General features: G+C 39.7%; 1 protein-coding gene across 5 annotated transcripts in view; it reads right to left on the reverse strand.

Moving 5' to 3' along the window:
- Positions 1 to 15,649, reverse strand: part of LOC114279999 (protein ENHANCED DISEASE RESISTANCE 2) — a 110,763-nt gene that overhangs the window by 35,984 nt on the left and 59,130 nt on the right. For all 5 annotated transcript variants that reach the window (XM_028222314.2, XM_082925114.1, XM_028222315.2 and 2 more), the window contains exon 13: positions 15,345 to 15,515. In XM_028222314.2, coding sequence (XP_028078115.1) covers positions 15,345 to 15,515 — 171 coding nt within the window. The remainder of the gene's footprint in view (positions 1 to 15,344; positions 15,516 to 15,649) is intronic.

Consider the following 15,649-nt stretch of genomic DNA (forward strand, 5'->3'; position numbering starts at 1 on the left):
ATAAAATATGGGCGGTTGTGCAAATGTGTAAAATGTTTTTTTTTTTTTTTTTTTTTTTTTGAAAGATATAATAATAATAATAATAATAATAATAATAATAATAATAAGAATAATAATAATACAAAGAATGGGTCAAAGTGGGAGGATGGAAAGAAATATTATTTTAGAGGATGGTGGAAATATATTGGTGGAAAGATATTATAATAAAAATATATATACATATTAAAAGAAAAGAAAAGTGGGAAAGAACGTGGGTGTGTGTGAACCTGGTCCCTCGGCTGCTGCAGTGTGGTGATATGTTGTTATTTTATTTTATGAGGGTGGCCTTGAGTGGAGATAAACAGAGGTGCTTCAGATGAAAGCAAAAACATCCCAAAAAGAAAAGCAAAAGCAAACCAAACACGCCATCACCCAACTCTCTCTCTCTCTCTCGCTCAAAATATTTGATCTGAGCCCTCTGTTTTTTTTTTTTATTTCAGAAGTGTCTCTTCTTGTTCAGAACTCAACTAGAGACACAAACCCACACCACAAACATCACTGTTTGTTTTTGAGGTTTCTAAAAAAGCTTGAATCTTTGTGGGTTGTGTCTGAAAAAAAAAAAAAAAGGTCCTCTCTCTCTCTCTCAAAAGTAGACCAAACTCTCTAAACTTATGGAAGAAGATGGAGAAGACTTGACGCCATTTTGGCTTCAAAGCTCCACCAATCGCCGGCGCCGCCGATGACTTGGGAGGCGGTTTGGAGGCAGCGGAGGAAGGGGGAGACGAAGACACGGTGGAGCGGCAACCGTGGCGGCCCCAGATGCGGCCGGACCACCAAGACCTGGAGTTGGAATCTTCACCCAGTCCAGGGCGTGATCGCGAGTGCCGAAGAGAGGATAGAGAGAAAGCAGAGAAGTGAAAATTTGAGAAAGATCGGTTTCGAACTCTTCGTCACTGCCATTGAAGAAGAAATTAGGAAAATTTGGGTTTGTCCAGCGGGCGGCCAAGGCGAGATTGCCGCCCGCCGGGGAAGCGAAAAATATTAGGTTCTAAACCTGCTCTGATACCATGTAAGAAATTATGTATTATTGATTGATTGATATCTTACAAGATTGATAAATTACAATTCCTATACAATCTATATATAGAAGAAAATGTGGTAGTAGGTGTAGTGGAGGTGATAGTGGGTTAGGTGAAGTGGAGTGTGTGGTGAAGTGGAGGTAGGTGAAGTGGAGTGTGTAGTGGAGTAGGTGAAGGTAAAGATGGGAAATTCTAACAGACAATCTCGAACTAATAAAGGAAAAAGCTTGTCTAAAATACTAAATGAAAGATGACCCAAACAACAATGCCACTGATGAAGGAGCTGGAGAGAGGAGCCAGTAGTGCACTAAAGAGCTTGAGAGACAAAGGTAAGGCAGGAAGAACATCATCCAACAAGTACAGACCACCTTGGGCTCTTCCACTGCCAAGCATTTTCCCCGTAACCAGTTCTTGAAAGACACAATGAGTAGGGAAAAAGGTCACCAAGCAATTAAGAGAAGTAGTAAGACTACTAACCGAGGTTTTAAAAAGCGGCCGCAACCGTTACATAACGGTTTTGGTGGTTACCGCCACCCGTTACGGTCGCTTTTGCAATGTGATTGAGATTCACAGGTGTGTCGGCCGTTGCGGCTGCCATAACGGTCGTAATGGTGTTGTAACAGCCGTAACAGCCTGTTATGCACCGTTACGTAACGGTTCCGAATTGTTTCTTTCGAAAAAACACACAAAAAAAAGCTGAAAATGGGAGGAAAATGGATAGAGAGAAGAGGGAAGATAAAGAGAGAAGATGGAGGAGCAAGAGATAGAGAAAGAGAAAAGGGAAGATGAAGAACATGTTATTGATTTGTTGAAACTGTAAAACCTATGCTATTCTATTCAGCTACTATCACTCAACCATTTTGTTTGTGTGCGTCTATTTATATATTGTTTAATAATAATAATAAACGTGGTCATTATCTATTTGCCTTAGTTAAAATATGTATATATATAAATTTAGGCTCTTATTTATTCTCTTACTTTTGCCATTGTATATCTTATATATAATAGTTAGTGATTGATTTTTTGTTTAATATAAAGTTATTAATTATTAAAATAAAATGTAAAAAACTCAGTTTATAGTGATTTAAAAGTATAAAATATATTGGATCATACTTAAAAAATTACAAAAATTGATCAATAGTTATTTTAAACCCAATAAATATGACCATGGAAAAAAAATATGCGTATCAGTAAGTTTTTTCAAATTATGCAAAAAATAAAAAAAATTCACAGTTCCGGTTACCGCAACCGTTACGTTACAACCTTTACACCCCGCAACCGCAACCGCGCCACCGCCACCGTTACGGCGACCGCAACCGCTTTTCTGAAGCTTGCTACTAACAAATAGTAAGTTGGTGGAAAAATTAGGAACATGAAGCACAAATGAAAGGGAAAGTAAAGAGGAACAATGAACTGAACCCTTGCCAGATGCAGAGGATACAGTGCTATCTGCCACTTTAACCTTATCTCGCCCAAAACAAGAAAAATTAAGAATAGAAAAGACTAGAGGCACCTATCATATGGTTGGTAGCACCGGAATCAATAATACAAGGAAATGATGAGGATCAGGATGAGTGCACTAGTAGGAATACCCGTATGAGCAAAGTTGGAAGAAGCAGTGGAAAAAGGAGCTATGGTAGGTGAAGAATCTAGCCAAGCCATCAAATGTCTAAGAGTGGATAGCTCATCCTGAGAAATAGGACTAATATCAACAGAGGTGCTAGCAGTAATCTCAGACACATGTGCTTGGGGACGATTGCCACCACCGCGACCACGACCCCTAGTGGGATGACCATTCAATTTCCAACAATGCTCCTTATCATGTCTGTCCTTCCCACAATAATCACACTTCAAGCAATCCCGATCAATCAAAGAACCTTAACCACCAAGCGGAGGTGGACTGGGCTTAGTGTCTTGGGGAGAAGGAGCAACAAGCAAAGCAGAACGATTCGGAAAAAAGGGGGGTGTGCACCTTCGCACTACACAAACTCGCCTCTTGCTGAATGAGAGCATAAGCCTCACGTAGGGTGAGAAACGGAGAACGACCCAATACTTGAACACGAATCGGATCAAACTCCAAATTAAGACTAGCCAGAAAATCATAAACACGCTCCTCCACGATCTGTTGAAACAAAGAAGCATCCTTAGAGCACACAGCCTGGAAGCTCTGATATTAATCCAGTTCTTGCCACAAGCTACACAACTCAGCATAATATACCGCCGGAGGGCAATCCTTCAGATGTAAGCCCCGAACCTTCTTCCTTAACTCATAAGCCTGTGCATCATTGCCTTTTTGAGAGTACATTTGTGCCGCAGCGGTCCAAATCTTATGAGCATTGTCGAACAAAAGGAAGGTTCAACTAATAGAAGGCTGCGTGGAGTTGATCAACCAGGTCATTAACAAAGCATTTTCTGAAATCCATTGGGTACACAAATCACCATCATCAACAGGTTGTGGATGGGTACCATCAATATAGCTAGTCAAATGACGAGCAGCAATAGCAAAACTGCAAGAGTGGGACCAAATCAAGTAATTAGTACCATCAAGCTTTTTGAAGAAAGGGACTATCACCAAGAGTCATAACACAACTCAGTCCACTCATGACCCATAGATACCTGACTATCACCTTCAGCCATATGATGAGAGAAGTAGAGTGCAGAATCACACACATGATATAAAAAAATAACTGAAAACAACTCCAATTGGAGACAGCAACCCACCACTAGAGGAGGAAACAATGCAAAGCAACAACAAAATACATCAAAACCAGCACCTAGAGACAGAGCACATGAAGAACTCTATGCCAAATCACTGGTAAACGCGAACAAGCCTCAAAAACTTTCAAACCCAGGCCACCCAACCCCTCTACAGGGAATTTCGGCTCCCAAGGAGAAGCACCGAAGTGAGAAATCAAAGCAAAACAGGGCCACAAATGGACTTCTAGAAAATCAGCCAATTTTTCCCAAAAATCAACAAAAAATGGTAACACAACCAACCAATGATCACAAAATTAAAAGAAAAATTTGGATCCCATCAAATTTCGTTCATGTGGGAATTTTATTTTATTTTATTATGGGTGATAGAAACTGGAAGTTACAAACATTACAGGAATTGAAAAACAAGGAAAAAAAGGATCCAATCTTCGAGGAGGAAGATAAGGTCTAATACCATGTCAACTTTAGAGAGGAAGAAGAAGAAGAAGAAGAAGAAGAAGAGTGAGAGAGAGAGATAAATGCCTATCAAAATATTATTATTCAATCGTAGGGTTTCACATCATAAGCACATATATTTATACTAATAAACACTAACACAAAGTACCAAAGTACCCTCACATAACACTTAACAGTTACCATCCTCCATCTCAAAAATGGTTTGTATCCATCGATGTCACATTCTTTAAGTCCCAGTCTTATTTCTTGTCCTCCTTGATGTCCTAGTCCTGCCTTTAGGGGGAGCCATTGTGTGAAAAGATTCTTGGGTCTTTATTAGTTCCTGGCTTATCATCAATGGTTGAGAATACAGAGGGTGAACTAGCTACTAGTGGTGGAAATACAAAATCTAATGAATTAAAGGAGGGAAAAGCCTATGTCAGGAACAAAGACAGATAGAAAGTTACTTGGATACAAGAGACCATTTCTAATCCTTCACTGCTATCTTCTTCTTCTGATGAGAGTCTAGGTAACTCGAAAACTCTTATTCCTCCCGAGTATACTGATCTTGATATTCTTATTGCTCAACGAACGGGAGTGAGGTCTTGTACTCGGCATCCTACTTCTAAATTTGTGTCCTACTTTAATTTGTCTCCTTCTTATAGAGCATTTGTGTCCAAAGTTTCTTCTGTTAGTGCATCCAATCATTTTTAGGATGCTCTTGCTATTCCTGAGTGGAAACATGCCATGATAGATGAAATGAAAGCATTTCGTAAGAATGGTACTTGGGAATTACTATCAAGAAATTTTTGCACCAATGGCTAAGATGAATTTAGTCTGAGTACTTCTTTCTCTTGCGGATGAATTCAGTCTGAGTACTTCTTTCTCTTGCAGCCAATAGATTGGCTGCAAGAGAAAGAAGTACTTTGACTGAATTTATCTTAGCCACTGATGCAAAAGTCTCTTAATAGTCTACTCTATAAGTTTGAGTAAGCCTTTTGCCATAAGTCGAGCCTCGTAACGCTCAATTGAACCATCCGCTTTGTGTTTCACAGTATACACCCATTTGCATCTCATAGGTCTTTTGCCCTTAGGTAACGTAACTTAGTTAATTCCCAATTGACATTCTTATGAAGTGCTTTCATTTCGTCTATCATGGCATGTTTCCACTTAGGAATAGCAAGAGCATCCGGAAAATAATTGGGTACACTAACAGAAGAAACTTTGGACACAAAGGCTCTATAAGGAGACAAATTAGAGTAGGACACAAAGAAATAGGATGCTTAGTACAAGACCTCACACCCTTTCGTTGAGCAATAAAAATATCAAGATCAGTATACTCAGAAGGAATAAGAGTTTTAGAATTTCCGAGTTACCTAGACTCTCATATGAAGAAGAAGAAGATAGCAGTGGAGGTAGGAATGGCAATGGGCCGGGGCGGGGGCGGGGCCGGGGCCGGGGATTACACTCCCCATCCTCTATCCCCTAAGGTAAAAAAATCCCCGTCCTCGCCCCCTCCCCCGATCCCTGGTGAGGAACCCATCACCGCCCCCGCCCCCGCCCCCGCCCCCTACCCCTAATGGGGATCGGGTTTCCCTGACCCGGGAAAATCCCCGACCCTTTTTTTTTTTTTTTGAATTTTGTTCAACACAAGAACAATGATAAATTTAATATGTTTTTAGTATGTTTCATCATCATCATCATCATCAACAACAATCATCAACAGCTTAAAAACAAAAAAAATCTGAAATTGTTACGCGTGCGTGCGTGCGCGCGCGCACACACACACACACATATATATATATGTATGTATCTATTAGATCTAAGAAAACCCAACAAAAAAAAATTAGATTTGAGAAAGCCTTAACAAAAAAAGTTATTATGCAAACCTTAACAAAAAAAAAATAAAAATTGAGTTGTTCTTACAGATCAAATCACAGAGAGAGAGAGAGAGATCATCGTTGAAACTTTAGATCAGGTCTTCAAAACTTCAGATCTCACGGCCGATGGTGGTGGTGGTGGTGGTGGTGGTGGTGGATCAGGATCTTGTGGTTGAGCCGGCTATGAAGGTTCGGTTGGTGGTGAGAGAGATCATCGTTGTCGAAGTCAAAGGTAGACATCAGAGACTAAGCCGCCATCAATAAGGCAGTAGACGGAGGTGATGGAATAGAAAGAAGAGGAGGAGAAGAAAGATAAAGGGTATGAGATGAGAAGAGAGAGGGAGAGAGAGAGAGATGAGAACGGTCTGAGGCTTGTGTAAGTGTGTGAGGTGTGTTAGGGTTTGATTTATATATATATACAGAGGGGTATAATAGTAATTTCAGTTCCAGGGAAATAGGGACGAGGACAAGGACAAGGACGGGCCGGGGCGGGGCCATGGTTGGGGAACATATCACCGTCCTCGGCCCAAAAATTTTCAGGGATTCATTTTCGAATACCATCCCTAGCCCGTCGGGGGTATTTTTCGGGAAAAAATCGTTCTAATCGAGGTCGGGGAGTCAGGTCCTCGTCAAGTCGGGTTCAAATTGCCATCTCTAAGTAGAGGGTCAGAGATGGTCTCTTGTATCCAAGTAACTTTATGTCTATCTTTGTCCCTGACATAGACTTTTCTCCTTCAATTCAATAGCTTTTGTATTTCCATTAGATTCTGTATTTCCACCACTAGTAGCTGGTTCACCTTTTGTATTCTCAACCACCGGTGATGAGCCAGGAACTGATAAAGACCTAGGAATCTCTTCACACCATTGTTTGATGTAAAAAAATGCTTTCTTACATGGTGATCTAGAAGATCAGACATATGTAGACATTCCTCCTGGTTTTGAGGACCATCACACAAACAGTAAAGTATGCTGACTTCGGAAGTCGTTATATGGTCTCAAACAATCTTCAAGGGCTTGATTTGAGAGATTCACTTAAGCTATGCTCAAATATGGCTTCAAATAGAGTCGGGCTGATCACACTTTGTTTCTGAAACATTCCTCACACGGTAAGACTATAACTCACATTGTTTATATGGATAACATAGTACTTATAGGAAATGATAGTGAGGAATAATCCCGTTGAAGAAATATTTGGCAAGAGAATTTGAAATAAAAGACTTAGGGAATCTGAAGTATTTCCTAGGTATTGAGGTTGCCCGGTCCAAGGATGAAATTTTCATCTGCCAGAGGAAATACGTCCTCGACCTGTTGAAAGAAACCGAGATGCTTGGGACTAAAGCTTGTGATACACCACTAGAGCCAAACCAGAGACCTAGTGATGATAGTGGAGCAGCCATGGTTGACAAGGGAAGTTATCAGAGACTAGTGGGTAAGCTCATTTACTTATCACATTCTCGTCCTGACATCGCTGTTGCAATTAATGTGGTTAGCCAATTCATGCATACTTCTCATGAGACACACTTGGCTGCGATAATGAGGATTCTTAGATACTTAAAATCTTCTCTAGGGAAGGGTCTCTGTTTTTCCAAACATGATCATCTTAGGGCGGAAGCTCATACAGATTCTGATTGGATAGGATCAGTAATTGATAGAAGATCCACATCTGGTTATTGTACCTTTGTTGGAGGTAGTTTAGTTACTTAGAGAAGCAATAAACCAAATGTAGTCGCCTGGTCTAGTGCAGAGATCGAGTTTAGAGCCATGGTACCAGGTGTGTGTGAACTCTTGTGAATCAAGTTGCTATTAAATGAACTAGAAATTAGTCAGACTGATTCCATACGGTTGTACTATGTTAATAAGGCTGCAATTAACATGGCTCACAATCCAGTTCAACATGACCGAATGAAACATGTGAAATTGATCGTCAATTCATTAATGAGAAACTCACCAGTGACACCATATGTACTCCTTTTGTGAAGTCAGGTGAACAGCTGACAGATATTCTCACCAAGGGAATTGAAAACAAATCATTTCATGATGTACTTGGCAAGCTGGGTATGAGAGACATCTTTATTCCAGCTTAAGGGAGAATGTTAGAATGGTATTTTGCTTTATTCTTATTTTCTATTTTAGCTGTAGTTTCCTTATTATGTTTTTACCTTATCTGTGCCTCAAGGCTTTCATTGTAAGCTACATATTATCAATATAGAAGGGGATGATTGTCTCATCATTCCCTAAGTTAGTTTTCTCCCAAACAAACAAGAATGTTGTAGATATTCTCTAGATATTATGTATATTCTGTAGATATCGTAGATATTCTGTAGAAATACTGTGTAGATATTATTTATGTGTAATATTCTAAAAATTATTTCCTTTTCTATTTTAGAGTTAGCCTAAGCTATAAATACTGTTGTAATTCTTCTGTATTTGATACAATGGAATATACATCTTCTCTTTTCCTCCGAAACTTTCAGTCTAACCTACAAAAAAACTTATTTATCTTTTCCTACCTAATAATTAATACATTTTAACACTGAAAGATAGATTTATTTGCTTCTAGTTAGTACAACTAGAGGGCTCATATTAAAAATAGAATCTCTGTCAAATTTCCCACTAAAGACACCAATCCTTGGAACCAAATTTTTAGAAGAGTCTTCTTCTTTCTAAATGGAATCTTTGTAAAATTGACCACTTTGGCCAATGAAGACATCAAACCAACATTTTTTTTTTTTTTTTTGATCAGCAACAAAAAAGATAAATTTTATTAAGGCCCAAGGCCAAAGAGAAGAGAGGATAAGGCATCCTCCACAATGAAGAAGAAAAAATACATCCAAAAAGACAACCACACCAAAAAAACAACCAAAACTACACAACTATACATCACAAACCGACACCCAATTTGAATCAATCAAAAAAAAAGGAATCCCTCGGAACACAGGACTTGCCGAGGCCCAAAAAGACGCCAAATAACACACTCTATCCCATAAATAATCTATATCCCTAGTTCCTCCTTCAAAAATACATCCATTCCTCTCCAACCAAATGACCCAAGAGATTGCAAAGACTACACTACTCCAAAGAACTTTAGCCCTCTTCGACCTTCCAAAGACTTGAAAATCAAATAATAGCATTTGAGCAAACCCTCTAGGAGCCACCCACTGTACATTGCCCAAACTAAACACCCTATTCCACAAAAAGTCCCGCCACCGAACAATGCAAAAAAAAATGATCCAAAGATTCTCCACTTTTGCAACACATTTTGCACCATTGAGGATTAAGATACCATGAAGGTCTCCTCTTTTGCAATGAATCATTTGTCAAAGTTCCCCCATGAACCAAAATCCACATGAAAACTTTCACCTTAAGAGGAGCACATGCCTTCCAGATCTTTTTGTGAAACAAAAACTGAGGTACATGCGGAATATCAATGATTTTGTCTAGAAAGGATTTACAAGTAAAAGAGCCCAACGAATGAATATTCCAAAACCAACGATCCTCCAAAATTAGAGACAAAGAAACATTTTCAAGCCTTGACAATAAAGATATCAACTCGGGAACTTCCCTATCATGAAGATTTCGGTAAAAATTAAAATTCCATGAACAAGGAGCCAACGAAGAGACAGCCACGGATGCAATAGAACAATTATAAGATTGAGAAGCTCTATACAAAAGTGGATAAGACTCAGCAAAGGACGAAGAACTCACCCAAACATCCTCCCAAAACCTTACTGTGTCCCCCCTCCCCACCCTCACAGAAATAAATTGGGACCAAATTGGATAAATATGAGAAATTGACTTCCATGGAGAACATCCATTACCCCTAGAAACCACCTGAGAGTCCCTACCATTAACATGCAACCCATATTTACTTTTGATAACTGCAAGCCATAATGAACCATGCTCAATTGGGAATCTCCATAACCACTTGCCCAGCAAAGTCATGTTTCTAGCCAATATATTACCAACTGCCAAGCCCCCTTTCTCCTTTGGTAATGACACCGTTTCCCATTTCACCAAATGGTCTTTTCTTCCTTCTTCCTTTCCTTCCCACAGAAAATCCCTCATTAGCTTTTCTATGGATTTTGCTACCTTGACCAGAATCTTGAACAAAGACATGAAATAAATAGGGATCCCACTCAGCACTGTCTTAACCAAAGTGTATCTACCCCCACGGGACAAAAGAGCCCTACTCCACCCATCTAACCTCTTACCTATCCTTTCCACCACTGGATTCCAAAACATTTCACCTCTTGGGTTACCTCCCAGTGGGAGGCCTAAATACTTCATAGGAAATGTCTCAATCCCACATCCAAGTAATTCAGCCACCCTTTGAATCAAACTTGAATCAGCATTAATACCCGCTACCCTACTCTTTTCTAAGTTAACCTTAAGCCCTGAAATTGCCCCAAAAAGCCTTACTACTGAAAAAAGGTTTGCCATTTGGCACTCATCCCCCATAGAGAAGAAAATAGTGTCATCCGCAAATTGCAAATGCGACACACTAACCCTATCTCTACCAACCTGTAAACCTTCAAACAGGCCTACCTCTTTAGCTTTGTCAACCATCCTACCTAACACATCGACAACCAAAATGAATAGGAAAGGAGATAAAGGGTCTCCCTATCTCAAACCTCGCGAGATCTTAAAACATTTCCTTGATTTACCATTAACTATCACTGACATATTACAAGGCGCCAAACAACCCCTAATCCAAGCTCTCCATCTCGTGCCATACCCTTTCTTGTTTATCACGAAATCCAAAAAGCGCCAGTCTACATGATTATACGCTTTCTCAAAATCTTCCTTAAATACAATGCCTACCTTCCCCGACTTCCGACACTCCTATACCACCTCATTTGCCACCAGAACCACATCTAGAATCTGCCTACCTTGCACAAAAGCCCCTTGTGTCTGAGAGATTGTATCTCCTAAAGAACATCTCAACCTTTTTGAACCTTACCCAAAATCTTGTAAAGTGATGTAATCAAACTAATGGGCCTAAATTCTCCCATTCTAATGGCTCCATCCCTCTTAGGAATCAAACATATAAAGGTGGCATTTGTACATAAATTGACCACCCCTGTCTCGTAGAATTCCATGAAAACTCTAACCAGATCCTCTTTCACCACCTCCTAGCAATCTTGAAAAACAGCCATAGAAAAACCGTCTGGACCCGGAGCCTTGTCCCTTTCACACTAAAAAAACTGCTTCCCGAATCTCATATTCCTCAAAAAGTCGCTCTAACCACATCGCACTCTCTTAATCTATAGGCTGCCATTCAAGTCCATCTATCCCAGGCCTGACAATATCATCCGCCGAAAACAAGTTAGAATAAAAATCAAAAACCCCCTGAACTATTTGCTCCTCTCTATCCACCACTACACCTGGCCTTACTTCCAATCGCTTAATTAGTTTCTTCTTCCTTTTCCCATCCGCAATTCTATGAAAAAATTTTGAACTAACATCCCCTTCTTTTAGCCATTTCACCTTTGCTTTTTGTGCCCAAAAGATTTGCTCCCTAAGAGTCAACTCTTCCAATTTCAAACCTAACTCCCTCCTCTCTCCCCTCAATGCCTCAATTTCACTCCCCTGCATGTCTAAAGTATCTATCTCCTCAATCCTTCGCAAAACCTGACACTTAGTTGATTCCAAATTCCCGAAAATCTCCCTATTCCACTGTTTCACATTCTCTTTAATCACTTTCAACTTTCTCATGAATTTATAACCCTCCCACCCCCTGATATGTAGCAGCATTTCACCACTCCTCGAAGGCCTCATTAAAAGAAAGATGTTCCAACCACATATTCTCAAATCTAAATGGAGCTGGACCCCACCTAAAAGGACAACTCTCACACATCACTGGACAATGATCAGATACCAATCTTGGTAATGCCTCCTGCCTGACATTGGGGAAAATCCCCTCCCACCCCAAAGAAAATAAAAATCCATCCAATCGACAACAGACCCGCCTTTCCCTTAAATTTGACCATGTGAATCTGGCATTAAAAAGAGGAGGGTCAACCAACTCACACCCTCTAATAAAACCATCAAAGTCTCTCATACTCCTATTGATTCCGTTCCCATTAAGCTTTTCTAAAACCTTCCTAACCACATTGAAATCCCCTCTTAAACACCAATTAGGATAACATAACCCAGATAAACCATATAACTCATCCCACCATTCCTTTCCTAGAAGGGCAATTTGGACCATATACCCCCGACAACCACCACTCACTGAGATCTAGATTCCTAAACCTAATTGACAGTGAAAACTCACCAACTATTGTTTCACACTCTGACACAACCCTCTCATCCCAAATAGTTAAAATACCTCATGACCTTCCCACTGATGACACAAAGGCCCACCTTTTATGCCTAGCTCCCCAAATACTCTTAATAAGAAATCTATCACAAACCTCTACTTTAGTTTCTCGAAAAATGACAATGTCAGGTTGATGTTTCCCCAAAAAATCCCTAATGATCCCCCTCTTCTTCCGGGATCCCAAACATTTTAGAACATTCTTGTTGTTCCAGTATAATGCTAAAAAAGGTGGGAGATTGTTGAGAACCTTGCTGAACAGAAAACTTTGGTACTTTCATAAAATCACTTTGGTTGTTTCTCAAACTTCCCTTCCAGTTGAAGAATCAATCAATAAGTGAAAAATAAACCTGACAACACATGAAACCTTCATACAAAGTTCATTTTGGAAAAACGAGGGTCAAGAAATTTAAAGTTCCTCAGATCTGACCACCAGAGCAAGCAATTTAGCCAATATGGCATCAACCATGTGTGTGATAACCTAAGAAAGAAATTGTAACGCCCTCAAAATAATAACAATAAACCCATCAATAAGACATGCGTTTACATTTAAACCAACTGCATTCCTTTCATTCATTAGATTACCAAGACATAAGTATTACATGTTAACCTCATAACAAAATGCCCTACGTGCTTACAGCTTTCCAAGTTAACACTTGGTTACAACAAAGAGTTCTAACTCGTTTACACATTAAGCCCTTGGCTTGAAATTACATGTAATACATCAAAAGTAAAACGACAGAACTATGCCCGCCACTAGCCTCCCAGCTATGTCCTTGGAGGTGGCATGCTTCCTGCACCTGAAAATGATATTCCCATATAGGGTGAGCCACAGCCCAGTAGAAATACACTAAACCAACCATGGACAATGACTAAAACGTTAGCAATTGATAGTTGGTCAACACTGATACAATCACATAAATTACATATTTATGTCACGACTTACAAGTCCCAATTACTTTTCATTTTCCCTTTTTCAACAAATAAGCATGCTAGCTCTATTATCATTTCCACAGATATGTATAAAAACTATATCTCACATTCAGATAAGCATAAAAGCTATATCCACATTCTCAACAGATATGTATATCAACAATATCCACAGATAAGCATACAAGCTGTATCCACACTCTACAACAGATATGTATAACCACAATATCCACAGATAAGCATATAAGCTATATCCACACTTCACAAAGATAAGCATATGAGCTCTATCTTCACTTCTCTAGACAAGCATATGAGCTCTGTCTACGGAGTTCATCCCCTATCTCCTCCCAATACCTATCCGGTTTAGAGGTACATCCCCTATCTTCCCCTAAACCGCGGAGTACATCCCCTATCTCCTCCTCTACACATAACGTATATAAACACATTGGTTCTATATACAATCACACAATACATACAATTAATGTATTCTATCAACCGTCAAGTTCCATGACACATTCCATTGATTAGTTTCCGTTTACCTAATCATCATGCATTGTCTACAACAATCTCGACTATCCTCCACCGATAGCCCAAAGCAGTTATTTCTAAAACAGAAAATAAATGCACAAATGGATATTCAATCAACATTTTATTTCCTCATTTCTCACCAATTAATTATCCCAATTAATTAAACAATGTAATTAGGCCATTTTCCATAATTACTATTTCAACCCTTAGGTCCCATTTTCATCAATGATTCAACAATCATTCCATTTTCTATGCCAAACATGCATCTAGGTTTATTATGAATAAAACCCCAACTTTTGTAAAATTACACAAAAGCCCCAAACTTTCACAAATTTACCAAACCAAGCCCAACATCTCAAAATACCAAAATTTAAAGACAAAACCCATAGAGAGGAGTAGGTTATCCCTACCTCAAATTCGGAGTCCCAAAGTAGAAGACGACAAAACCCAACGTGCTCCAAAACCCGAGATTTTCAGATTAAAATGAAGCCCTCGACGATCAACAACTTTTTTGTAAAGGCCAAAGGTGAGTAAATCACTCCTACTAGATCAAAACCTAGAGAGAAGGTAGAGTCTAGAGTGAGAGGCTCAACAATGGTGATTTTGGAAAAGTAAGAGAGAGAAGAGAAAGTGAAAAAGTGATTTAAAGAGTCACAAATTCGGGACTTTAACCCAGGTCTCCGCTCGAGCGTAAAACACCCCGCTCGAGCGTCCACTCACAGACTTCCGCTCGAGCGGCCAACCTCCCGCTCGAGCGCAGAATGCACTCGCTCAGCACTTTCGCAGAACCAGACCTCCGCTCGAGCTCCCAACCCTACGCTCGAGCTCACAACACTGCACAACAAGATACTGGATGGGTGTATTACCCGCTCGAGCGCCAACACCTCCGCTCGAGCGTACAGGCCAAAAATCTGGGCAACTAGTTTTGGTTTCTAAACTCAACCAACCTGTAACAAACCCGCCCAACACATCCTATAACTCAAATACGAAGTAAAAAGGATGTAAACAAGATAATAGACAACTACCAACATCCACGGACACATGTCCGGATCACTGTACAACAAGGGTAAACCCGGGATCGCTATAGAAATTTATTCCATGAAGATCATAGTTTTAATAGGTTGCAATCACCTATCTCTGGAGGTATTGGAACTGTCTGATTTGAACCAGTTATACAGAAGTCGAGCAAGAAATGACAACTATACTCAACCTGCCAATTCGTTCTAAAATGCAAAAATAACCACAGGAGATTGGTTCCACCAATCCGGTATCAACCATGTTTATGAAAATCTTTACAAAAAACTAAGTCTTCCATAAAGATCACAGTTTAATTGTTCAAAGCCACCTACTTAGTGGCTTCAGAATAGTCCCGCTTTCAACTCATTCACACAGAATTGGTGTTCAAAGCCACCTACTTAGTGGCTTCAGAATAGTCCCACTTTCAACTCATTCACACAGAATTGGTGTAAGTAGACCCACCTGCCACTTGGCTCAACATTGCATAAGGAACAGTCTTTTCTAACTTTGACCATCGAATATTCTTCCACCTGCGCCAGCCAACAGAGTGTATCTCTAGTATTTGTGTTACAAGACATCTTGTAAAATTTGAAGCAGGAGATGTGTTCAAACTTCTGATCTCCCATGTTGAAGCTGCAAAAAAATATCATACACATCAGCAGCAACCAACTATTTAATTAGAAAATACAGTACACACACTCGTTAGACCATATCCAACGCTTACTCAAATGTTTCATCAAATTTGAATTTGATGAAAAATGTCAACT

The sequence above is a fragment of the Camellia sinensis genome, chromosome 4 (genome assembly GCF_055761805.1).
Source record: "Camellia sinensis isolate YWXY chromosome 4, ASM5576180v1, whole genome shotgun sequence".
Classification (NCBI taxonomy): domain Eukaryota; kingdom Viridiplantae; phylum Streptophyta; class Magnoliopsida; order Ericales; family Theaceae; genus Camellia; species Camellia sinensis.